At 42.5% G+C, this 27626-nt stretch overlaps 1 protein-coding gene across 1 annotated transcript in view; it reads right to left on the reverse strand.

Annotated features, from left to right (window-relative positions):
• SYNE1 (spectrin repeat containing nuclear envelope protein 1) overlaps positions 1 to 27626 on the reverse strand; it is a 503588-nt gene that overhangs the window by 289196 nt on the left and 186766 nt on the right. Inside the window, 6 exon segments of the mRNA XM_083176202.1 lie at positions 3284 to 3380; positions 7413 to 7581; positions 10255 to 10367; positions 20850 to 21014; positions 23630 to 23767; positions 24051 to 24158. Coding sequence (XP_083032328.1) covers positions 3284 to 3380; positions 7413 to 7581; positions 10255 to 10367; positions 20850 to 21014; positions 23630 to 23767; positions 24051 to 24158 — 790 coding nt within the window.

Here is a 27626-nt window from a genome sequence, read left to right on the forward strand (position 1 = left end):
CTACATCCCAATTGACATTCCACAGAATCCCCTGCCTCTAAACTCTCACATCAACCACTGAGTGGTCTCTCCTAATGGATATAATCACTCTCCCATGTTCATGACCAGTCACATGATTTGGTCTTCATTCCCCATTTTAGTATTTCTGAATTTTTTAACTTATCCCTCTCTGCTTCTCCACATATGCCTCCTAAGGCTGCTATCACTAAATGTAACTTCTCAGATCCGGAGATTTGCATCGCTGCCATAAGGATTTTTTACGGATCCCTCAGCCATGTTTGGGATTGCAATAAAATTGTATGCAAAAAGACCACATTCAGTGTGTCGTAGGCAACACTGCTGGTAGCTCCCAGGTGGGTTGGTGGGGTATCACATGGGAGGTTTGCATGCTGTATCTTGCAGTAGTGTGTGAGGGCTTTAAAGCAGATTTCCTTATTTCAAGTTTCTTCTCTCATCCTACAGTGCTGCCATTATTCTGTCTAAATAGTCATATTTCAGGAAACTCGTTTCCTCCTAGTCCTCCACCGGTTTCTCCTCACTACTTTCAACTCTTTCCTTTGCCCACCTCTGCATGCTCTCTCACCTATCCTTAAAAAAACTACCTTTGATCCAAACGCCCTCTCAAACTACAGACCCAACTCTCTTCTCCCTTTCCTTCAAACCATACATTCAGAACCATTTACAGTCCTGCCATTTGAAACTCAAAAATATTTCGAGAATAAGGACCTTCTCAATATAGATGCTACAGATTGGACTAATTGTAACTGTAATCTCCTCCTCTCTGGCCTCCCTTACTATCACCTTTCTCCATTGCAGTGTGTCCTAAATGCTGCTGCCTGGCTCATCTTCCTCTCCAAATGTACTATTCATGCCTTCACTCTCTTACTACATTGGCTCCCATTAACCTTCAGAATCGAATTCAAGCTACTCAGAATCACTTACAAAGTCCTCACCCATTTCTCTCTCATTTACATGTTTGACCTTATCTATCTTTAACTACCATTAACTAATTCAACAAATGCATGAATGAGTTAATGGTAGTCAACACATGAAAAATATCGACATGAATTAGGTCATGATGGTAAAAAGGTTTACACAAGCAATAGGTGGACATGGAAAAGGTTGACATGAGTTTTTTCCATTTTTTTTAATAAATGGTGGATTTTTCATACTTTACTCTCTAAGTGGGCATAGAGTGAGATTATAATAGTGTGTCGAGCATATTGAGGCACCATGTATGAAGTATGGCAAGGCCACACTTATGGGTGAAACGCGACAAATTAGAATCTCGTGCATAAGTTCATTTATTTCAGTAATTCAACTTAAAAGGTGAAACTAATATATTATATAGACTAATTACATGAAAAGATATTTCAAGCCTTTATTTGTTATCATTTTGATGATTACAGTTTACAGGTTATAAAAACCCCAAATCCAAAATCTCAGAAAATTAGACTATTACATAAAATCAATAAAAAAAAGAATTTAAATACAGAAATGTTGGTCCTCTGAAAAATATAATCATGCATATGTACTCCAGTATTTGGTTCAGGCCCCTTTTGTATGAATTACTGCCTCAATGTGGCGTGGCATGGATGCTATCAGCCTGTGGCACTTCTAAGGTGTTAGGGGAGACCAAGATGTTTCAATTGCACCCTTCAGCTCTTCTGCATTGTTCGGTCTCATGTCTCTCATCTTTCTCTTGGCAATGCCCCATAGATTTACTATGGGATTCAGGTCAGGCGAGTTTGGACTCTGTATTTAATAGACCACAGTGAATCAAATGGCAGAGAAATTGCTCCCCAAATCAAATCAAACTGTGGAAACCACACTGGACTTCAAAGCAGAGATTTAATGGGATGAGAGATTCAGAAAGTGAGAGATTTGGTAAGAAATCTCCTGTTTTTTTAAAGCGGCAATCATTTAAACTGCTAAAGCAGTTTGATTTTGAAGTGTAAATGATTGCCGCTTTAAAAAAACTGGAGATTTCTCACCAAATCTCTCACATTCTCAATCTCTCATCCCATTAAATCTCACCCCAAGCATCTTGGATTGTGTGTCTCTCCATTCTTCCTCCAGACTCCCAGATTTTGTTTTCCAAATGAGATGCAAAATTTCCTCTCATGAGAAAAGAGGACTTTGGACCACTGAGCAACAAACCAGTTATTTTCTTCTTTAGCTCAGGGAAGATGCTTCTGACATTGTTTGTTGTTCAGGAGTGGCTTGACAAGAGGAATATGACATTTGCAGCCCATGTACAGGATCCATCTATGTGTACTAACTCCAGCCTCAGTCCAGTCCTTGTGAAGCTCCCGCACACTTTTGAATGGCCTTTTCCTGACAATCATCTCCAGGATGTGGTCACCCCTGCTACTTGTGCACCTTTTTCTTCCACACTTTTCCCTTCCACTGAGGGTGTCAATATTGGTTTTCTGCACAACTGTCATGTCAGCAGTCTTCTCCATGATTATGAATTCTACTGAACCATACTGAGAGACCATTTAAAGGCTTGGCGACCCTTTGCAGGTGTTTTTGATTAATTAGCTTTTTAGTGTGTGACACTTTAAGCATACATTATTGAATCTTTTTCACAAATATTCAAATTTTCTGAGATTCTGGGTTTTCATAAATTGTAAGCTTATTGTAATCATCAAAATTATAACAAATATAGTCTTGAAATATCTCACTTTGCATGTAATGAGCTTATATAATATATTAGTTTCACCTTTTAAGTTGAATTACTGAAATAAACTTTTGCTCGATTCAATTTTTTTTGTTTCACCTGTATACTGTGCCCATGTCCCTTGTCACAAAAAACCATGTTGACCTTTTTTCATGTCGACCTTTTCCATGTCAACCTAATGCACGTCAACCTTTTCATGTGTTGAACTCTTGCCTGTTGACCAAATTACTGTCGACCATATGACCCATACCCCTGATTACATCCTCCTTATTTCTTGAATATAGTGCCTATCAGACTCTCCAGCCAAGGAGAAGAAAAGTGCAATGCCTGGCATAATAACTAGCAACCTGGCATATGACGGGCCTGAAATACTAGCATATATGTAATGAAATAAATGTAAAAAATCGTCATGATTCATGTCTATCATTAAAGTACTAGATGATGTACAGTATCTAAACCCTAATCTCCCGATCGCCTTATGTTCATATTCACACAGTACAACTTGATGTTTCGCTATGGCGGTAGGCAGCAGGTATGGTCTGATGCAATTCTGGCACTGGAAGAATAATAATAAAATAGTAAATAATAACAAGTTCTTACCTGATCCATCAGCTCTCACATACATATCAGCTGCTTGCTTAAGTGACTGGCTGGTAAATTCATATTGCTCAAAGAACCTATTGCCATCAATAAATGTCTGCAACATATAATATTTAACAACATTAAACAAAAACTATGCACAACATTTTTCAGGAAAATGCAGGGTCAAAAGAGCTGATTCTGAGTTTGGAGCACAGAAAATAGAAAAATAGAGGTTTTAACTACTGCACTCTTTTTGTTACTTGTTTCCTAGCACGGCCACAACGATCATGATCGTGGGCATCGTGAGTAAAAATCGGGGGCATCGCGACCATCGCGATTTCCCATAGGGAACAATGTTAAATGCCTCAATTTACCCGCGATGCCCCCGATTTCCCATAGGAAACAATGTTAAATGGCTCAATTTACCCAAATCATCATAGGGAACAATGGTAAATGGGCCAGAAACCCCCCAAAACACCCCTGAACAGTGAAATGTCCCCCCAAAAGTAGTTTACGCCACCCCACGATCAACGCGAACCCGAAGCGTGGCGAGCGCAGCGAGCCCGCGAGGGGTGGCGGCTGCGCTCCCCACGCTTCGGGCTCGGTGGCTCGCTGCGCTCGCCACACTATTCTATTCTCAACTCCACGCCGACGTGGATAGTGGGGGTATGAAAAGGTCGGAGGGGGCGTACCGCCGCCCCTCGCTGGCTCGCTGCGCTCGCCACGCTTCGGGTTCGCGTTGATCGTGGGGTGGCGTAATTTACCATTGGCCCATTTACCATTGTTCCCTATGATGATTTGGTGAAATTGAGGCATTTAACATTGTTTCCTATGGGAAATCGGGGGCATCGCGGGTAAATTGAGGCATTTAACATTGTTTCCTATGGGAAATCGGGGGCATCGCGTCTGGACCATTTAAGCCTTTTTTAGCCGCATACGACGCGACCGACGCGATTTTGACTTTTTTCAATGCATTTCAATGGGAAAATCGGGGGCACCACTAAAAATTACACCCGATGCCCGCGATTGTGGCCGTGCTAGGAAACAAGTACCCTCTTTTTATTTATCAGGGTAAACACTGTCTGGATTTGCATGCAGCCCATTACACCGCTACCAAATGTAAAATCTCAGTAAATCTTAAATCTCTCATCCGCAGTGCAACATGGTTTTGACAAGGTGCAAAGTTTCTCCCTTCTTTTCTATTTTGCTCCAAACTCTGAATCAGACCCAAAACGTGGTATTAAGCGGTGATGTCTGCTGTTCCTTAGCTACAGTAATGATCATATAGTTCGAGGATTTCCCCAGAACATTGAATACAGCGAGTGGCCGGCGAGGGGGTTTGACAGTGAGGATGGCTTGTTTTTGGTAATCCTCACTGAAAACAAGCCATCCTCGCTGCACACACCCCCTTGCCAGCGGCATTGAATAACGTCCTATATGCGCTGTCCTGCAATGTTTGATCACCACTGCAGCTCAGAGGCAGCAGCCGCCACTGGTAGTAAGTGAAGGTGGCCTCTTCAATTAACTAATTTCAATACCCCCTTGTAAATAAGGATACTATAAACTATCAACATGTACATTTTGAGACAATTATCTTTGTTTATGTTATTATGAAATAGATTTAGACATCAATGGAAGCTTTAAAAAAAATCCAATTTAAAAAGAGATACAATACAGTCTGAAGTATGACAGTCACCAGTACATCGTCTTTAGCTGGCTCAGATGCAGCATGCCTAGCTACTGCAGAAGCTAAAGAGAATTTACTTTAACATGCAGAAATGGATGTCCTTTGCCATTATTTCTACAGCACGTGTTGCCATGGTGATGTGCTACACAGTTTGCATTAGATTTAAAATTGGATTAAGAGAATAACATATATTTGTACCATTAAATGGCTAAAATGGTACAAATCTGTACATGCTTATGTTAGTCTTTTTTTTTTAAATACAATAAATACAACATATTGTTAGAACATGGTTCAAAGCTAGAATGATAAGGTCGCCACATTTAACCCTTTGAGTGCCAAGTGAGTTTGTCAAAATTGGTTTGAAAATTGCCAAGCTAACATTTTTATTCATCATAATGACCTGTAATGTTTGCCTTTTATAGGAAATATACTTGCCTACTTTCTAGCTGCCCTCTCTGGGAGACGGCATCCAGCTCAGTGAGACAGAGGGGCGGGGCCACCGTCGGGAGTGAATAGGGGGGGCAGTGGCGGAGCCACAGAAGGGTGATTTGCTTTGGGGGCATGGCCAGAGTGATTGCGATATTTTAGCCCCGCCCCTCACCATGCAATGCCGTTATTACAGGCATTTCACTGAGGTAGGTGGGGCTGAAATGACTAAATTTGCATATTTAATAAATAGCAAGGTTGTACCCTATTGTAAATGATTCTCTTTTAGCTACTTATTTATCAGTTAATGTTTAAGGGATATCCCATGTAAAACACCCATTTTTGGGGTACCTGTAAATATTAAGGATCCCAATAGTCTTTAGATGGCATTAGTCATTGTAGCCTATGTGCTACTTTCCACATTATCTTATATCATCTTATTTCCAACACATTGCAGGGAAGGGCTGCATTTGGAGCCCCTGTACCTGCATGGATTTAATGATCAATTCAGTTGATACATCATTCCTTATTGCTACTATAAGTACTATAGCAAATAATTGAGCTTTTTAATTGAATGTTCTAAAGCTTTTTTGTTAGTTTTCACCATCTTAAAATAGATGCACTTACAAAGATCTAGTTTAAAGGTGGTAGGGCACAATGAGTACCGTGCATATCTAGGAGGTTATTCTGGTTGACTCTCAAGGCTTTTTTTGCAGCCTTGAGAGTGCACCAGACGCCACCTGCACACCAGTCCAGCCCCTCGCATGCCGCAATCCCCCCCTCAGGCATGTGAATGGATGTTTTGCATAAACATACAATCACAGCCTTGCTTGTGGGGACAAAATCATTTGATGGTCGGCGAATGATTTTGCAAGCGCTCGTAGATCTGAGACAACTCTGTGGTATCTCAGATCTGTGGGCGTCCTGTGCAGGAAGCGGGCAGGCAGCTGACATAAGATTGAAAGGAAAAAGTATATTAGGTAATTGCCTATAGAGACAATTAAACATCTAGTCAACTCCAGTGACTAGTACAGTACCTAATAAACACATTTTCTAGCATGTTTTTCCTGAATAACAGCCAATCCCAATTTTATTTGATGAATCACAAAAATTTTATGAATCACACAAGTCAATGAAATAAACACTTTACAGGAAGGATGAGGATGACAGGGGAGATGAAGATGGGCAGGAAGGATGAAGATGACAGGAGGATGAAGATGACAGGGAAGATAACAAGAGGATGACAGGGAAGATGACAGGAAGGATGAGGATGTCAAGGAGGATGAGGATGACAGGGAAGATGAGAATACCAGGAAAGATGAAGATAACGGGAGGTTGAAGATGGAAGGTGGATGTAGATGACAGAAGGATGAGCATGACAGGGAAGATGAGGATGACATTGTTAAGATAAGGATGACAGGAGGATGATGACAACAGGAGGATAATGATAACAGGAGGATGAAAATGACAGAGAGTGAAGATGACAGGGAAGAAAAGGATGCTGAGGATGAAGATGACAGAAGAATGAGAATAACAGGGAAGATTAGGACAACAGGTGAGATGAAGACAACAGGGAAGATGAAGATGTCAGGAAGGATTAAGATGATAAGAAGATGAAGATGACAGGAAAGATGACAGGTGGATGAAGATGACAGGGAGGATGAGGATGGCGGGAAAGATAAGGATAAAAGGAAAGATGAAGGTGGCAGGGAAAATGAAGATGGCAGGAGGATGAGCATGACAGGAGAATGAGCATGACAGGAGGATGAGCATGGCAGGAGAATGAGCATGACAGGAGGATGAGCATGGCAGGGTAGATGAGGATGACAGATATGAAGAGGATGACAGTAATAAAAAAGGTAATAGTGAGGATGAGGATTACAGGGAGGAGGTAGGTAACAGGGAGTATGAGGAAGATGACATGGAGGATGAGAAAGATCACAGGGAGGATAAATATGCCCAGTGCATACATTGCTCTTGGTTTTAGCAAAATTCTATATTTTGTAATTTACAATTCAAACATTCTTTACTCACAATGTAGTTTTGCAGGAGTAGTTCCACAGACTCTCTTCTGCCATACTTGATGATCCAGGACTTTAGCTTAGACTCTGCCAGGACTAAAAGGGCTAAGAGGCGATACTTTAATTCCATGAATTCTAACTTTATCATATGGAGCTGGGAGGAGGTGGCCACAAAACTGAACCTGAGAAAGAAAAGTACAAGTACAATGAATGACATTATGCTTTGTAGTTGCTAATATAAGCAAAGATCTGCAACTTCATTCTAAGTTGCACAACACAAAAAATTGCCATAAACTAGGGCCTTAGCCCCACTTGGTGCAGCCACTTCACTTAGCAGTGCCTCATCACTGTACTCCGCACATCTTATCAGCATCCCCACAGCATTTGGTGTAAAGTAACTGACTGAGTGTATGGCCATCTTGGATTTGCTTAGTCCAATCCCTGTGCTTCAGCCATGCTCACATGTTTCTGGCAGCCTATGTACATCTAATGTAGATTGCAATAAACATGCTTTGGCGTACGGCACATGGCCAGAGAAATGCCTTTTTTTCTGGCAGACACATCAAGAGGTGGGTGCGGGCTACACCTGGGTTTCACCCTTCCAGGTGCTAGTTTCTAAACAAAGACTGGAAGCCAGGTGTTCCAGTGTGACATTATCATGCTGTACCAAGAGGCTTCTGCACATTTATCAGCTTCTCTAGTACCCTATTAAGTATTAGCAGGAGTTAGATTATCTACCAGGCTCATCTGTGCTCTGCTCGGTGGGCTTATGTACACCTTCCAGCATTTCAGTGCTCTTCATAATTCTCAGCAATCTTCTGCATTCCTGCCTTCCACCCCTGCTCCCGCTGGCATCCATATACTGTGATAATCTCCAAAAGTGCCAACTGGCATCTATTGCTTATCTGGACATCTGCTTAATACCTCTGGCTGCCCTCCATAGGCTGACACTGTATTTAAATTTCCCTGTCCCTGAGTATCTATCCTGGGGCTGTTCTTGTATCTTAAGGGCTGTTTCACACAGTACGGTTCCTGCCGCACGGTGAAATCCCGTACGGCCAGGGAGCCGTGCCGCACTCAGCAGTTGTGAATGGACACTATTGTGTCCATTCACACGGGACGGCCACGGCCCGGCCGCACGGCTGCAGCCGGATCCCCCCACTGGAAGGGACGGCTGCCGGGCTGTGGCCATCCCTGCCATTATAAAATTCTGAGTGCGGCGCGGCTCCCTGACCGTACGGGATTTCACCGTGCGGCAGGAACCGTACTGTGTGAAACAGCCCAAGGGTCTGGTTCCAGTGCCTTGGTGTGCTGAGGTTTCTAGGTTTATAGGTTTATCTGGCTGGTTCCACCAGGGATCTGGAATATTATATCTTTGCTCTCAGTTCTGAGGGTCTGATTCCTGTTCCAGGCTTGTGTGTTGTTTTTGTGCCCATATAGATTAATCTGATTTTAGCATTTACTGCTAACACTGACAAGTCAAAGCTTTGCACTACTACTGCAAACCCTACAGGTTTTAAGTTAGATACATGAGATGTAACATACACACATATGTATGCTGTTATTGTACCAAAATGTCAGTTCTAATCTCAGAACATAAAATGCATCCGAGTTCATCCGTATGTAATGTTACTGGTTGTAGTAGTGTTGTGGCGGTGATGTGATCCTTCTGGTATATTATTCTGTGTATCTGTGACCTTTTCTAACCAATGACTACTATTGTAATGTACCATTGTCTTGACTTATGATGCTTCAATAAAAGAAAAATTGTAAAAAAATTAAATAAAATGCATCTGAGTGTAAATGAGTCCCAAACACTTGTACCTTTAGGTGCCTGATTTTATTCAGCAGGACTCCTGCAGGATTCCTGATCTAAAATGATGTCCAGATCTCCTTTGGCCATAGTATATAGTTTAGTTATATGTCATAACGGGTATACCAGCTATGCAATTATACCAGGCGCTGGACAACATCATGCTACAGAAAGGATCCTAACACCTGTCAGGATTTTTACAACCTTGTGATAACGTATTTTACATGACATGTTGAATATACTGTACTGTGATATCTCATATATGGAACAAAACCATATAGGTGAATTATTGTGCAAAAGTGCAAATTAACTAAAACTCTTTTGTCTTTCACAATTGGCTTTTACTGATCTGGTGCAAAGAAAACCAGTAAAATTGCACATCTCATTGGTTGTGGAATTAATTTAGGGGGTTATTCAGATCTGACCACATGGCTCTGCAAATCAGCAGCCCAGCGATCCGGTCTGAATAACCCCCTTAGTTAATATCATCCCCCATATCTGATTATATCTATTACAGCTGTCACAGCCATTTACATAAAGGTAAACAACTACATTAGTTCTAAAACAACAGAAAAACGAATACCACATTTTATTTAAAAGCAACATATTCTAACATATTGTAGCATGTTAAACTCCCAATATCTCCTTTGGCATAAGCCAAAATATGGTACTATCAAAGCAATTTTGTATTAAATAATGAAAATCTATGCTAATGCTAGAGTTAAAACAATAACCAACTAAAAACCCTGTGATAGAAAGTATTTCATTTGACAAGTGGGTACAATAAACATGCAATTTGTGTCTTAATTGCCAGTTTTAAGATCTCTTCACCCAGGTATAGTATAATCGGCAATAAAGTATTCTTCAGTGTTATTCAAACCACACAGCAACTCATCTAATCTTGTAATTGCAGCATTTCATTATACAATATGTCAAAAGGCTGAAAACACCTTTTCCATTCCCTCTACAATGCTTTGCACTTGCCTTTGTCCAATTGTGAATAATCAGGAATGATAACTAATGTCTACAATTCTTTATTTACCTTTCTTCCATGTCTTCCAGCTGCTCTACGGGAACCGGGACACCGTTGACAGACCGGGAGCGGTGGATCTCCTGAAAAGCCTTTTTATAACCATCCAGATTCTTGAGTATGTCCTATTTTGTGAAGACGAAGAAAATGCATACAGTAATCAAAATACACAAAACATGTTGGCCGTATGATCATGAACAAAAACCCAACAAAGCACCCAGCCTGCAGCGATGAGTCACTGTTCGGTATTTGTGAGCTAGGAAATTTGTGTCTGTCACAGTGGTATGCAATTTTATCCTGTCATGAAAGCTAGTCTTAATAAATGCTTTGCACAGATCAGTTGAAAGCGTTTCAGCGACTGTGCTTACGTACTAAACCTGACGATAATCCTGGCATCTAAGGAGATGCAGAGCTGGCACTGCCTCTGACTTTCAGGGGTTTCCCTGAATTTAGATCTAACGTCTATTAATTGGAATCAGACTGTTAGTTCAGCTTTTGGGATAGTTAAAATTCCACAGATTAAAGCTGATATAATCTCTTAGGCTCTATTAAGGCACTACATTCACAGGTTAAGAGCAAACAATTAATAATATGAAGAAGTGGGTTTTAATTAGCTCAGCGAATGTAATTTTATCCAAAGTGCAGCATCACACTGATGTATTCTGAGTACAGATAGAAAGCGGATGTTGTAATAATTCATTGAGATGTTGAATACAGGGGACTCCTTAGGAAAGGTCCAATTCCGGACTATGAGCAAGCACTCTTTTTTATTTACCACATGCAGTGAAATAATACAGTATGGTATGCCATTTTGAGCTAAGCACAACTTGTTCTTGTGGCTTTCTTTTATATCTATATCTATATTCACGGCACTCAGAACTTACAACAAGAAATTCAATGCGTAGCCTTCTTACTAGGTTGACGTTTCAACCTTTATTACGGCTTTTCTCGAAACAGCTTACAAGAAAAGCCGTAATAAAGGCTGAAACGTCAACCTAGTAAGAAGGCTATGCGTTGAATTTCTTGTTGTAAGTCCCGAGTGCCGCTAATCTAAACACTATATATCTAAGTATTGCTGAGACATACTACAGCGAGGGCACCGGGTGCATACAATTTGTTACAATTTGCATCTCTGCACTATATATATATAGGCAGGGGTTAAAGTAGGGGGCAGGACAGGGTGGAATGGAGTATGTAGAAGAGGGTTTTTTTGGGGTGACTGGTCGCACAGAAATTATCGAGGAGTATTTAAAGCGGCCCCCTAAATAAGCATTGACGGTTAATCAGACATATGTCAATTAGGGGTGTGCTACCACTGGACACAGCAGAGTTGCAAAACAAGGGGGGAAGGAGGAGTGTCTCGGTGTGGTGCACCTACAAAGTTTTAATAAAATATAACCTTTAATTGTTATTTTCTAAAAGCTGCGAAATATACAACACAAATACAAATACAAATATGACACGGACAGTGAGATTAAAAGGAATAATCCTCACACCGTGGGGCCCCCAGGATCTGTATCCCATATTTTTATCTGGGTTTGTCTGTAGTGGTGCTTGTGAACATTGGTACCATTAAGGCTTGGGGCGGTATTCAATGAGCCTGATTCGCCAGGTTTTTATGGCGAATTTGTGCTGTTTGGCGAATTTCTGTCAAAAACGGTGAATCACCCTATTCAATGACCACATGGCGAATACATTTCTAGGTTTTTTTCACCATGATTCACCGAGTAGCAATCGCTATCTTTTTATGGTGAAGTGGAATGTGAACTTTTAAAATAAAGTGTTTTGTTTTTTACATTTGGTGTCAAAAAATCAGGAATTTTATTCTGAGGAGGGGCATGCTATTTTTAAAATAATATTATTTTTTTTTATTTATTTTTTACACAGCATCCAGCAGGTGGCGCCAGAGCGGAGCCGCTCATTACATATTCATATATTCACTGCACGATCATTTTGATCGTGTGTGGTGAATATACGCTCGCCTGCTGGCACCCCCGGGGGGGCAGCCTGTGCTGCCTGGCACCCGGGGAGCACACCTAACCCCCCACAAAGGTCTGGGCTAGGCAGAGAGACTACCATCTCTCTGCCTGGCACCGTCCTGAGGCTCCCTGAGGCAATCGCCGCAGGAGCTCATATTCGCCTGTCAGGGGCAGCGAGCCCCTGACACGTTGAATACCGGAGCCCGCTGGCTCCGGAACGTGGCGAATGTGCAGCGAATCCTAAAAAGGATTCGCTGCACCTCGCAGGTATTCACATTGAATACCGCCCTTGGTTTTATCTGCACTGTGACAGTTGAAACAGGGATGGTAATAATCACAACAGTATCCAAATGCCAATTAATAAAGGGAGAGGTCTCCTGTCAATTAGTGAGGGCAATGAATCTTGCTAGCAATATTAGTTACTGTTGGAGCAATCTAACAGATCTATGTCTGTTGTCCCGGTGCCAGGCATGATAGACAGGTACCTCACTGTTTATTATATACAGGGGCTGCCTGGCACCGGGACAACAGACATAGATCTGTTAGATTGCTCCAACAGTAACTAATATTGCTAGCAAGATTCATTGCCCTCACTAATTGACAGGAGACCTCTCCCTTTATTAATTGGCATTTGGATACTGTTGTGATTATTACCATCCCTGTTTCAACTGTCACAGTGCAGATAAAACCAAGCCTTAATGGTACCAATGTTCACAAGCACCACTACAGACAAACCCAGATAAAAAGAAGGGATACAGATCCTGGGGGCCCCACGGTGTGAGGATTATTCCTTTTAATCTCACTGTCCGTGTCATATATGTATTTGTATATGTGTTGTATATTTCGCAGCTTTTAGAAAATAACAATTAAAGGTTATATTTTATTAAAACTTTGTAGGTGCACCACACCGAGACACTCCTCCTTTCCCCCCTTGTTTTGGAATGGAGTATGGATAGTGAGGTGGAACTACTGTAGTTCCACCTTCACCACAGCCCTGCTAAGTAATTCTAACAGAAAAGCATTATGGTTTGCAGGGGTGCCAAAAACTGTACCACTGGCCATGGCTCTGCCTAATGGGGGAGGGCAGGGGGAGGAATTAGATGACAGAGAGAAATTAGTTCCACCACCTCTCCAGGACCTCTTTATGCCCTGAATATCGGTGCTCCCGCTGTTTATAGTACAGATGTGCACCTGCAATTACGTGCAGCATGCCCTTTACAGATGCAGCCTCTTAAGAGGAACAAAAATTGTAGACACGAGGCTAGATATATTACAGGCTGGCCTTTGAAAATGACAAAGAATCAGCGTTTGACAAAGCGTCCACTTATAAAATCTAGGTCATGTAGAAAATAAAAGTGGTTTATGATGATGATGATGATGATGATCATCATCATCCGTATGTATTTACTGTACAATATTTAAATAATTGTTTTCTTTATTTTTTTAAGTTCCATGTGCATTATTATTATTATTATTATTATTATTATTATTATTATTATTATGCCCATCTACTATTAAAATACTGAATTGATCTATGCACCTTTAAAACTTATATACTGTGCTGTAATATGAGGGAAGAATACTTCATCTCCTTACAAGTTCAAAGATCTGTGCAGTCACATTGCTAAACAACATGGATTAGACTGAATGGATTTCACAAGTTGTCAGACACAACTTTGATACAGTACCATGGTTTAGATACACGGACTAGCAGTATTTACTATAAATATTTATTAAAGGACCCAGACCATGCACCCTCTAATGGGTAGCAAAACGTCTGTGATGACCGGACGCGCCACCTATAGAGAATGGCTACATCCCTAAACTTGGTCCTCTGCATCCCCCCGGGTGGGCCCTTCATGCCCCACTCTGACTTTGTACTGTACTTTTATAAGAGCCCATGTTTTCCAGCATATTTAGGTTCCAGTCCCATACAGCACAGACTACATATACCATGCCTCCCTAACACTAGTATGGGGATGTGGTTATACCTATATTATTGCTTTTGAAGCTTGAATGCGGGAACGACACCATCTTCAGGAGGCATTAAACCACTGAGCCCTGCTCCTTTCTGCAGAAAGATGGTGCGGATTATCAAACACTTGCATGGGTTAATGTGCTTGTTAAAGAATAGGCCACTTAGCAATAACTTTCTCAATGTATATATACTACATTAGAATTTTGTTCTGCATTTCTACAGTATCTGCTGAGTCTATCAAAAATAAAAAATAACTGTCAAGCAACATTTGCAGTGCATTAGATCACAATATTTTACTAAGAGGATTTCTTCTGCTTTATCTGAGCTCTGCTATGGGGAACTGTTACACTGAACTAATCTCCCCATTCTGTCACAAATTAGTATTCCTGACTTGAACATCGATGGTGCGGAGTTTATTGATCTATCATCTGTCTGCTATTAGCAGTCCTAATTATTCATCCTTCACTACTCCATAGGTAGCTTGGGACAAATAAAAACTGCCAACCAGTCAAGGCTATGTCAGACAGAGCTGGTCACACTGTTATAGAGAAACCCATGGTGAAGGGTTCTGCTGTCATTATGGGGCTTATTCTGGTTGATTCGCAAGGCTGTGAATTTTCAGCCATGCAAGTCCACCAAACTCGTCTTGCGTTTTGCACGCAAGGGCGATTTGCACGCAGGGGTTTGCGAACGGATGTTACACAGTAACATCCATTCGCAGGGCAGGTGGAAAGGGTGACCATTGAAAGATGTGGAAGGTGCACGCATATAAAAGTGACTTTCAACTCACTTACATATGAGTGCACACTGGGAAGGAAATGGGCGGGCAGCTGAAATCCGTTGATGTCAGCTGCCTGCCCCCCGCACCCACGTCATGGCCTCATTAGCATGAGAACGCCCAGCGTTCTTATGGGAACGCCCATGAAACACTGGGCATTCCCATAAGCTAATGGGGCCGCCTACTGCCCCACGCCCCTCTCTGCCACCTGCCAGCTGTCCTGGGAGCGTGCACATGGCAAACAATCTGTTCTCCGTGGGTGCACGCACCTTACGTATGCACATGCTTAGAAATGCGCATACACAGTGCCACCATCAGTACCCATGCAAACGTATTCTGGTTGCGAAACAACTAGAATAAGGCCCAATGTGTATTAACCCCAGACTGGCTGCCACAGGTTAGAATTCCACAGACGAAATGGCCCACAGTAAATGTTGTCTTCCACCCCACCCCCCGCCAGTATTTAGACTTCATGTAGCAGTCCCCTTTTGGTGATAAATTGCTTTCAATAAATTACAATAAAACAATGCATTTTTTTATTATTCTCAGGGCAGCTAATTACAATACTGGCTGAATCAAATGACATAGTTATTCTTAAGAGCTGTGATGCTCCTTGTCCTGTGAGGTGGACACAGAAGTTGCCATTCTGGCCACCAGCTTCCCTACCGCCAGTTGTAAATTACCCTTGTGGAAGCCATTGTGGTTTGCGAAAGAAGTAGCAAGTATTGTGAAAGCAAAAAAGTTGGCCTTTAAGAAATTTAAGCAGATGCAGAATAATGAGGACAAAGTGGTGTATCTTGTTAGACAGGAGGAGGCTAAGAAGGTAATCAGATGTGCAAAAGCACAGGCTGAAGAGAAAATGGCCCAGTCAGTGGGTAAAGGGGGGAAAACTTTTTTTAGGTATATAAGTGAAAGGAGAAAAACAAAAAGTGGAATAATAAGACTAAAGACAGAGAGTGGAAGTTTTCTTGAGGGGGGCAATGTAATAGCAGATAATATTAATAATTATTTCTGCTCAGTATTCACTGCTGAAAGAGAGGGGAAAGGGCCACAGTTAAGTTGCAAGTATAGTCAGAAAACTGAGGGAGAAACAAATACATTTACAGAGGAGAAAGTCTTCACAGAATTCTCAAAACTGAAAGTGGATAAATCAATGGGGCCAGATGGGATACATCCAAGGATACTAAAAGAGCTTAAAGGGGAGCTGGTAAAACCAATAACAGAATTATTCAACCAGTCACTAGCTACTGGAGTAATCCCAGAGGACTGGAAAACAGCGCATATAGTCCCACTGCACAAAAGTGGAAGCAAGGAAGAGGTAAGCAACTATCGACCAGTGAGCGTTACATCAGTAGTAGGGAAATTGATGGAAACACTCTTAAAAGAAAGAGTTGTAGAATATCTCAAAACCAGCAATTTACAGGATCCAAAACAGCATGGGTTTACTGGGGGAAGATCATGTCAAACAAATCTTATTGACTTTTTTGACTGGGTGACTAAAGTAATAGATCAAGGAAGGGCTGTAGATGTAGCTTATCTAAACTTTAGTAAGGCTTTTGACACTGTCCCACATCACAGACTGTTAAATAAACTTGAAAGCTTGGGATTGGATTCTAAGATAGTTAAATGGATAAGAGCATGGTAGCAGGACAGAAAACAGAGTTGTAGTAAACAGAGTACAGTCAAAGGAGGGAAAGGTTACAAGTGGAGTACCCCAGGGATCTGTACTTGGACCAGTGCTTTTTAATATCTTTATTGGTGATATTGCAAATGGAATTGAGGGTAAAATGTGCCTTATTGAGGGTAAAATGTGCCTTTTTGCAGATGACACAAAGGTATGCAACAGGGTAGACACACCACAAATGATTGATGATCTAGGTAGATTAGAGGAATGGTCAAGAGCATGGCAACAACAGTTTAATGCAAAAAAATGCAAAATCATGCACTTGGGTTGCAAAAATCCAAAGACTAAATGTAGTATAAATGGCACTATAATGGAAACTACTGAGGATGAGAGGGATCTTGGTGTCACTATTTCAGGGGACTTAAAGGCAGGTAGGCAATGTAACAAAGCAATAAAGAAGGCAAGTCAGATGCTTGGTTGCATAGGGAGAGGTATCAGCAGTAGAAAGAAAGAAGTAATAATGCCACTGTATAGGTCATTGGTACGACCTCATCTAGAGTATTGTGTTCAGTTCTGGAGGCCATATCTCCAGATGGATATAAATACATTAGAGACTGTACAAAGAAGGGCAACTAAAATGGTGCATGGCCTACATCACAAAACTTACCAGGAAAGACTAAAAGATCTTAATACAGTATGTATACTTTAGAGCAGAGAAGGGAAAGGGGGGACATGATAGAAACTTTCAAATATATCAAGGGTTTTAACAAGGTACAGGTGGGAGACATTCTTCACAGGAAGAGGAGCAGCAGAACACGAGGACATGCACTGAAACTACAGGGAGGAAGATTCAGGGGAAATTTGAGGAAGAATTACTTCACAGAAAGTTTCCCATCAGAAGTGGTAGAGGCAAATACAGTAGTACAATTTAAACATGCTTGGGTGGTTCTTATCTGCCGTCAAATTCTATGTTTCTATGTTACCCTTATTTTCTAGTATATCAACACAAAGGGAAATAAACATATGTTTGGAGTGAGGACAAAATATCCTCTGTTCTGTAATTTCCCACCATTATCACAGATTATGTGGGATTATATTGTATGGGAGAAGCCATGTCTTACTATGAGCACTGGTGGCTACTGGCACATACATGCCTCTAGGCAGTGCAGCTAGCATGGCACTAATATCATACTGCTTGCTTCACATACAGTGTAAACAGAGCAAACTTGTATACCTCATGTCTAGCACAAAATAAGCTGTGTAAAACTAGGTACTTTTGAGACTATTTGGGGGAAATTTACTAAGATGTGTATTCTACTTCACATGTGATGTTGCTATGGGCAACTAATCAGATCCTGTCTACTATCTTCTAGTGGGTGCTAAATAAATAAGAAATAGATTCTGATTGGTTGCCCATAGCAACATCACATGTGTAGTAGAATACACATTTTAGTAAATTTCCCCCTTTATGTCTATCTAAAGCTGGCCATAAACCTAAAGATTTAGGGGGTATTCAATCCCTGACGCTATTTTTGATGGGAGAAATAGCGGCGGGCACCTATTAAATGCTGTCTTTCCCGACAGCATTGAAGAGGCAGATCAACAGAATGGGCCTGATTTTAAAAGCTGTCAGGCCCGTTTTGCCAATAACGACCGTGAATTGTCGCGATCATGGTCGAATCTTGACAATTCCCGCCCGTTTATGCGGACACGTCCCCTTTTCACCGGTCGGACATTGAAGCTGTCAAGCAAAACAAAAATGGGCCAGGGTCAGTTGTCAGGCCAGATCGACAGTCGTGACCCGGGATTGAATAACCCCCTCATACTGCTTTCACATCGCAAAACCTGCTAAGACCCGGTATTTGAAAACGTTTATTAAAATGGGTCTGACCAAGTTAAAACCCTTTCACGTCACCAGTTGTAACCGGTATATTACCGATTCATTACCGAGTTGGCACCGTTCACACTGAACCCATTTCACCCATAGAAAACAGTGTAATGTCATCTTTAGTGGACTTTTATGGCTCACGTCTTTGTATTATAGCTACAAATAAACCTGTTTGTTGATTATTATGTACTGGACCAATTACAAATGTGTTTAGCTATATATTAGAGAATCCTTTACAGTGCCAGTGATTTGCCTGGCCATGTCTGCCCCCCCCCCCCCCCCCCCACACACACACACACTTATCTAAGCATCTCCCTCCCCTCCTTATCAGTCCATGTTGCCATAACTGTATGTTCTGTAGTGTAGAAATATGCCAGCAATGCTTCTCCGCTACTTCCAATGCTATTTCTCTTGTTTCCTGATTCAGGATTGTGTCATCAGGCAGGGAGACAGCCTTCTGTGATACAGTCATGTGTTAAAAATACCGGGTCTGAGGCTTTCACACTGCACAATGGATCGGCTTTGGACCGTGTAGGATCCTTCTTTTAACATGGTTTCAAATACCGGGTTTTTGTAACTGGTAAATTCACTCTGGCACTCACACTGCTGCTGGAACCGTTTTGATACATTTAAAAAATGGCAATATACCGTGTTATAGCTGCGGTGTGAAAGGGGTATCATTGTCCAATCTGGCTGATATTACCAGAATTTTGTTCCAACCAGCCAGATCAGACAATAAATCTGTAGGTGTATGGCCAGTTGAAGGCAAGCAGAATAAAGGCAAGACTGACAGTTTCTGCAGCATTACATCACAAATGTGACCACTAAAAGAACTGTGGACCTACTAAAATGCCCACCATGACAAATTTACAAAACTTGGATATTGTATTTTTTACATGCTTAACTAATTATTAAACAAAAAAGCTCAGAGAAAAAGACTATGACAACATTTGGTACTCTTTACCTAGCACGGCGCCCATCGCGGGCATCTCGGCCATCAAATGCACTAAAAAATGGGTGCGACGCGATTCCCGCGATTTCCCATAGGGAACAATGTTAAAAGTGTGATTGGATGCGATTTTACTGTTCAATGCCTCAATGCCCGCGATTTTACCATAGGAAACAATGTTAAATGGGCCACAGAGCCCAAATAGTCCCCCTGAAGTCTGAAATGGCCCCCACAATTGTTAATGCCACCCCACAATCAACGTGAACCTGAAGCGTGGCGAGCGCAGCGAGCCCGCGAGGGGCGGCGGTACGCGTCCTCCGACCTTTTCATACCCCCACTATCCACGTCGGCGTGGAGAATAGAATAGCGTGGCGAGCGCAGCGAGCCACCGAGCCCGAAGCGTGGCGAGCGCAGCGAGCCCCGTTAGGGGACGCGGATACCTTCACAGGTAAACGCGTCCCTTCGCAGGCTTCACAGGTATCCGCGTCCCCTCGCGGGGCTCGCTGCGCTCGCCACGCTTCGGGCTCGGTGGCTCGCTGCGCTCGCCACACTATTCTATCCTCCACGCCGACGTGGATAGTGGGGGTATGAAAAGGTTGGAGGACGCGTACCGCCGCCCCTCGCGGGCTCGCTGCGCTCGCCACGCTTCGGGTTCACGTTGATCGTGGGGTGGCGTTAACAATTGTGGGGGCCATTTCAGACTTCAGGGGGACTATTTGGGCTCTGTGGCCCATTTAACATTGTTTCCTATGGTAAAATCGCTGGCATTGAGGCATTGAACAGTAAAATCGCGTCCAATCACACTTTTAATATTGTTCCCTATGGGAAATCGCGGGCATCGCGTCGCACCCGTTTTTTAGTGCATTTGATGGCCGAGATGCCCGCAATGGGCGCCGTGCTAGGTAAAGAGTACCAAATGTTGTCATAGTCTTTTTCTCTGAGCTTTTTTGTTTAATAATTAGTTAAGCATGTAAAAAATACAATATCCATGTTTTGTAAATTTGTCATGGTGGGCATTTTAGTAGGTCCACAGTTCTTTTAGTGGTCACATTTGTGATGTAATGCTGTAGAAACTGTCAGTCTTGCCTTTATTCTGCTTGCCTTCAACTGTCGCACCCGTTTTTTTAGTGCATGCGATGGCCGCGATGCCCGCGATTTTTTACCCCCGATGACCGCGATGGACATCGTGGGCGCTGTGCTAGGTAAAGAGTACCCAACATTTAATATTCAAAACAGTTGGTTAACAGGAGGAAGCAGGAATATTTCTCGGTCAGATCCGCAAAACTCACACTAGGGATACTTGGCAACTATGTATTTGCAGTGTGCATCTGATAACAATGTGCCTAGTACAAGTTTACACTATTGCTCAATGCGATACAAACAATAGGGCGTCCTAGGATCACATGCCTACCTTGTGTTGCTCTAGTTTTCTGTGTATGATATTTGCAGTTTCATCATGAGATTGCTGGATCACAATGTCTTCCCTGAGTGCAGTCTCAGCTCTGTATAACCAGGATCCAATGGTTCCCAATGGAGCTGGTAGAGATTTATCAAGTTGTACGTGCCAGTCAAGAATCTGAAAATGAAATAACATTCTGAATATTTTCCCCATGTATCCTATTACACAAGTGTGCTACAGAATCTTTAAGCAATTTCTGTACAAATACACCAAGTAAGTGTGTCTGCTGCATACACACACCTGAGACAGTCAGTCCTTGAACCAAGGAACATACATAAAAATGAAATCATCCAAGTCATAAAGCAGATCTATTACTAGAATTATTCATTCGACATGTGCCAGTGCTGAGGGTTCAGAGCTGAGGGCGTCGGAACAGTATTAATTGCTTCAAGTTTTTTTTTAAATATCAAAATGATTATTAACCATATATTATGTTTACACTAGCAGGTCTAAACGGATGCCGCAGCCTATCCCACTGCTCCTCCAACCAGAAGGCCCTTCACTGAGACTCAGATTGCTCAAACATCAATGAGAAACCACAATGAGGAGAATGGACCATGGTAAAGGAGGAAGTAGGATGTAGTCTAGCACTTTACAATTTGAGAACCATCTAGGTAGATGACTGTGATCATTTAGATGGTTAGTCACACCCCTTCTATGGTGGAAAGACTACAGACTAAGATTACAGCAATTGCAACAACAATTCAGATACACAAAGCTCATTTTTCTTTGCAATTTTTTTTTAAATTAATCGAATAAACTTTGGATTTACTATTTAACAGCAACATTTCCACATGGTCAGGTCTGTGCGGGTGTTGCAATGTATAACTAAAGTCATTAGTCGACAGCTGGCCAGAGGAGGGCATCATGGAGACTGCACCCAGGGCAGGTGACAGGGGGGGTCAAGGGAGACAAGTGTGATGGGCCCCGGAGATCTGAAGGGCCCCAGAGTTTCCATACCCCGGCACGGCCACTGCCTGTACTAGCTGGCCTGTCATTGACCCTTGCGGCCCGGCTGTCTACTGTGCACCATCTATTTTTGGCTGAGTCTGACTGACTCACTGTGTGCCACTGCCGTCTACTGTGTGTGCACCCTGCCACTTGGCGCGCAGAGCCATCTACTCTGTGTGCGCCTACGGCCTGGGGCCTCAGGCACACAGTCGTACCCACCACTGGTGCTGTGGCCTCAGTCTCTGGCTCCTGTAATTTTACTGCGCATGCGCGGGTCGTCTATTCTGCACTCTGTGAAAGACCTGCCCTGCCTGCTCGTAGTGCTCAGCATTCTTTTGTGAAAGTGACAGGCCAGCATCAGCAGGAGCCAGAAGGAAGCAACAGCCAGGAGCCAAGCCAAGACTGAGAACGAGAGAAGTCCGCACCTAAAAGCTGAATCTGGAGCAGCAAAAGGTTAAATGAGGCTCATGCAGAAGAGCATTGTGTGGATTTGGGATTACGTGGGGGGCCCCAGAAATATCATTGTAGAGGGCCCCAAGATTTCTGTTGCCGGCCCTGAGTCTGCACCCCCTCTCTCCCCTCAGAGCTCTCACTGGATGCTGCCCAGACACTACAGCCTTTCCTCTCCCCCATAAAAAAATAATGTAAGTGGGACATGGTGGCAGAAGAGAGAAAGATAAAAGAGATGGACAAGAGGGGAGAGACAGATGGGGGAATAGAGGTAAATAGAGAAGGGGACAGATACAGGATAGGGGAGAAGGAGAGAGAGACGAGATGGGGGGGGGGGGGGGGGAAGAAGCATCACAGACATGGAAACGGAAGTTAGGAAGGGATACAGAAAAAAGAAAAAAAATGAATGCAACAAAGTGAGAGGTGTGAGATAGAACTAGGTTAGTTAAAGAGAGATGAGAGGTGTGAGAGAGAACTAGGTTAGTGAAAGAGAGAATGTGGGTGTGTGAGAGAGAGAGAAAAAGGGTGAGATAAGTGCAAGAGAGCAGGGTGAAAAGGTCCAGAGATAGAATGGGGGATGGAGAGAGACAGAGAACAGGGGGCACGGTGAGAGAACAAAGGGAGTGAGAGCAAGAGAGAAAAAAACTAAGGCTTTGGGAAGATACAGAGAGAGAACGAAGGGAGAGGGGCGGTAGAGGATTCCATCAATGCTAGCTGGCAACCTGGGTCTAATATTTCAGTGACCAATAACAGCACAGTGCACATGGTGAGATATTGGCTAATGGACAATTTTGACTAAGCAATTTTGACTAGATGCACTGGAGATTTTGACTAAGTAATAATAGTCTATGACAGTGGTTCCCAAACTGTGTGCCTAGGCTCCCTGGGGTGCCTTGGAGCACTTGCAGGGGTGCCTCAGGTTGGTGGTCCAGAACCAATTCAAGTTATTTATGGCCAATGAAATAGGCAAAATCAGTTGTAATTTTATAATTTTCCTGAATTTAGTAACCAACTTTTGGCCTAGGGGTGCTGTGAAAAATATTCTGATACTTTAGGGCGCCATGATTCAAAAAGTTTGTGAACCACTGGTCTATGATCTAGTCAAAAATGCCTTGCCCGCACAGTTAATCTATGCTAAGCAATCTATGCTAGACAATATTGATTAAGCAGGATAAAAACTGGGAGATTTTGGCTAACCTTCTAGGAGATTTTGACTATCTAGTCAAAATCTCCTGTCAATATCTCACCGTGTGTACACCCCTTAAGAGAGCAAAATACACTGTACACATTTTTAAATAGAAGTAAAGAGTTAAAAAAAATCCACAACTTACCCTTGCTGTAACCTTCTCCCATGCTTGCTTTACCATTGTTTGATCGAGTGATAATTTTCCATCTTTACCCAACGGCTGAATTACACTTTCAACTTGTTTCCTTTTTATTTCATACTGCACTCTATACTGTTTAAATGACTATAAGACATAAAGAAACCATTTGAGTTATTTAAAGAAAAAATGTCAGCATCAAATTAAAAGAAAAAAGAAAATGAATAAAACCTTTATTCAGACGTACCAATAAGAAAATGAACTAAAGAGAACATTATCACTCACCTTTATGTTGGCTGATATTCATTTATAAAATCATGCATTGTGTATGCTGGTATTCTACAAGCCAGTGTGGAAATAAAGGCAGTTCTGTGCATTTACACTATTGTGTTGAATAGAAAGCATGCATCATTTTATTTGTACTGTATACCTGGTATCTGTCCTGTAAGCTGCTTTCCACTGTTTGCGCTCTGGTTATGTCCCTTTCAAACTGTTCAATCCATATCTTTAAGTCTCGAAGAACCAACCTGTCTTCCCTCTGCAAGAAACACATTACACTTCTGGTATCCAAGGTAACTGATATGATATCTTCACAAAAAATATTGCTGATACCATAAAGCTCCAATTGAAAGTTTATTTTTTGTTATTATTATTTTTTATTATTATTTATTTGATTATTTAATGACTAGCTTATCTAGATAGTAAGTGTAAGCCAATGATGGCCATTGCCATTATTCCAATGTGAGCTGGAAAACCGGTTAGGGTTAGACTTCGAGAGGGTAGGGTTAGATTTAGGCACTAGAGAGCTATGGATAGCCTCTATAGGAGCGGAGATTCTGGATGAGCACTAGGGGGAGGGCTTGGGATCAGGAGTAGCCACTGGAAGTCATTCTTGTGGCACGACTGGACCAGGAAAATACTACTGGAGCCACCAGGGGACATTCTAATCAAGTTGACATTTCATCATTTTAAACAGTTGACATGAAGAATGTCGACAAATTTAAACAGACTTATATCCAACTCTGTGACGCAGTTGTCTCATCACCCCCTTGCTGAACTCTGCCTCTGTAAGAATGCACAGTTATAAACCTGCTGATTGGTAAGCGTTGAGGGGTAGATTTATTAAGCTTGTGAAGTGATAAAGTGTCTGGTTTTTATCACCGGCCAATCAGCTCCAACCTGTCATTTTTATGAATTCTGGCCAATCAGGAGCCCGGAAAGTCGGCTCCTGATTGGCCAGAATTCATTCTTAGTCCAGACGCCGAGGAGGAAACATCTCTGCGGCTCTGACAGTCGGGGAGCTGCCGGAGTCGCCCGGCAGCTTGAAAAAGAAGCCAGAAGATGGAAGAAGATGGAAGAATGCCTGGACTACGTCGGACCAAGCCAGAAGAACTTCCATGGAGGACCTGGGTGAGTTGGATTTCCTTCCACAGGTCCACCATGGATTTCTTCGGACCCGGACCTGACGCCGACGCCGACATGAAGATCGACATGGTGAAGAAAGACAACATGATCCAGAACAAGGACAAGGCACCGGATCAAGACTCTGGGACCTACCTACGGGATCAAGATAGGTAAGTATCAGTGTGTCTGTAATGTATGTATTAAACTTTTATTTTTCAGGTGTCAGTGTGTATTTATTTAACTATTTTTTTTACTGTGGAACTACAAGACCCAGCGGGCCCTTTAATGCCCCGCAGGCTGGGACTTGTGGTTCACCAAGTCCCAGCTTGCAGGGGAGGCTTGCTGGGACTCATAGTTCCACAGTTTAAAACAATAGTTTATTGTTCTATTTTTTACACCAAGATCAGCCCGGTGGCCACCGCACAGGGACAGCACCAGGCTTCAGCCTGGTCAGGTAAGTCCTGGAGGGGGGGGGACCTCTTTATTGGGGGGGTCCCAACTCCCCCAGGGCCCCTGGCCAGGCTGACTGGTCGATAGGGCTGAATGCTTTGGCCGGGGGGACTTGTATAAAAAGTCTCCCCTCTGGCTGTGGCATTACCCTGCTGGCTGGTTTGGCCTGGGGTTGGTTCTTAAAATACGGGGGACCCCTAGTCATTTTGTCCCCCGTATTTTGTGAACCAGCCCCGGACCTGGAGCCTGGGGCTGGTTGTTAAAAATCGGGGAACCCCTATTTGTCGGGTTCCCTGATTTTTAATTACCGGCCCCGGCTCTTTCAGCCTGGTGCTGGTTACAGCTGTGGGGGGGACCCCAAGCTGGGTTTTTTTTTTTCTATTTTTTTACACTAAAGCCTGCACGGATCTGACTGATCCGTGCAGGCTTAAAGCAAATACGACAGGGAAAGCAAGGTGTATTTTTCTGTCGTATTTTCGTGCCTGTTTTACACCAATTAGCAGCCGTATTATCAATACAGCTGCTTAGTAAATCAGGAACCACCATTCTTTTGAATGGTGATTCCTGTCGTATCCTATCGATGGTGTAGACATTCGTATTTGTAAATACAAATACGAATGTCCCATCATTAGGAATACGAATTGTTGTATTTTCGGGATTGTAAATCCCGAAAATACAAATGTGTAAAAAATAGGTGTATTTCTGCCTACGAATACACCTATTTTTTACGAATCCATTTTGGTAAATTTCCCCCTTAATTCCTTGAGATTGAAGAGCGGAGGTATAATTTAGAAATGTTGTGTAACAAATTGCTTGATAACCATGATAATGCACAAACAGTGAATATCACCATCAAGCCACTTATCACTATTGTGTTTCTGCGATGCTATCATTTTTAAAACAGCTTTGCAAAAAACATACATAGTACAGCAATTGTCTAAATAGGCATACAAGTAAACATCATTGTAACAAACCCCTTACTGTCCTTAGTGACTTGCTTTTAATTAACAAAAAACTACCAAGGCAAAATGAACACAAATTGTATTATTAAATGGTGTAGAATTACATATTAACCCCTTCAGTGGCATTTTTTTTTTTAGGTAGCGCTTCCCACTGGGTGAGTTTTTTTGGGGGAATACTCCCTAAAAAAAAACGCCACTCTCTCCTGGGGCTGGGTAGCTCCACTGAACACTATATCAGACGCTGCCCGGCCCTGCCCCCTGGCAACCCGGCTGTGTGTGGCGTGACATTAGCAAGCCACGCCGCACACACGCCGAGAGGAAGGAGGTGGGGCCGGGCAGCTGGAGCCAGGCGGCTGAAGCTGGGCTCAGCACCCAACTCAGCGGCGCTGCCCAGCACTAAACAGCACAGACAGTGGTTATCCCAAGAATTTTCCGGGCTTGCCAGTCTGGGCACTGGAGCATAGCCCGGGAGTACCACTGAAGGGGTTAAGTAAAATGTGAGAGTATGCAGAATACACTTTGGGGTTGTTTGCTGCTTAGCGAGCGACTTAACGCTTCCTGCCGCCCGGCCGAATGTCCGCCTCTCCCCCCACCTTCAAATCCCCTTGGTAACATGCGAGGGGATATATGCAAACACGTCCTTTTGCATGCGGCTGAAGGGGAGATAACTCATTCCATGGTCGCCAACCATGGAATGATTTCTCTGGTCCCTCTGTAGTGGTTACTGTAGTTTTCACAGCTGTATATTCCCATACATGTGATTTAACACGTATGTAAAATATAGAATGTAAAAAAAGAATTCACATTTGGTGCACAGTATCTTATGCATGAAACCAGTTGCTAAGACTGCAGTGGGAAGAACTGGTGTAGGTTAATTTGTCTCTCATATGGTGGCCAAAGTTGCCTAGCAACACATTCTGCTAATAAAAAGCAAAGAGAAAATGTCACAAAAACTCCTACGGACTAATTAAAAAGATACTAATGCAACAATAATTTATAATTTATATGATTTACCACATTTATAATATTTAGTATATTTGTCAGTGCCAATAGTTTTTGATTAAGAGCGTTAATGACTGTTTTAGAAATATTTATAAAGCAGGATGCACTATGTATTACACCTGCTAGACCTGTTCTGGCCATCTGTTATAGCGTAGGGTTGGCAAATAACGTTCTATGTGACCATATGG

Source organism: Crinia signifera, chromosome 3 (genome assembly GCF_055691185.1).
Source record: "Crinia signifera chromosome 3, ASM5569118v1, whole genome shotgun sequence".
NCBI lineage: Eukaryota > Metazoa > Chordata > Amphibia > Anura > Myobatrachidae > Crinia > Crinia signifera.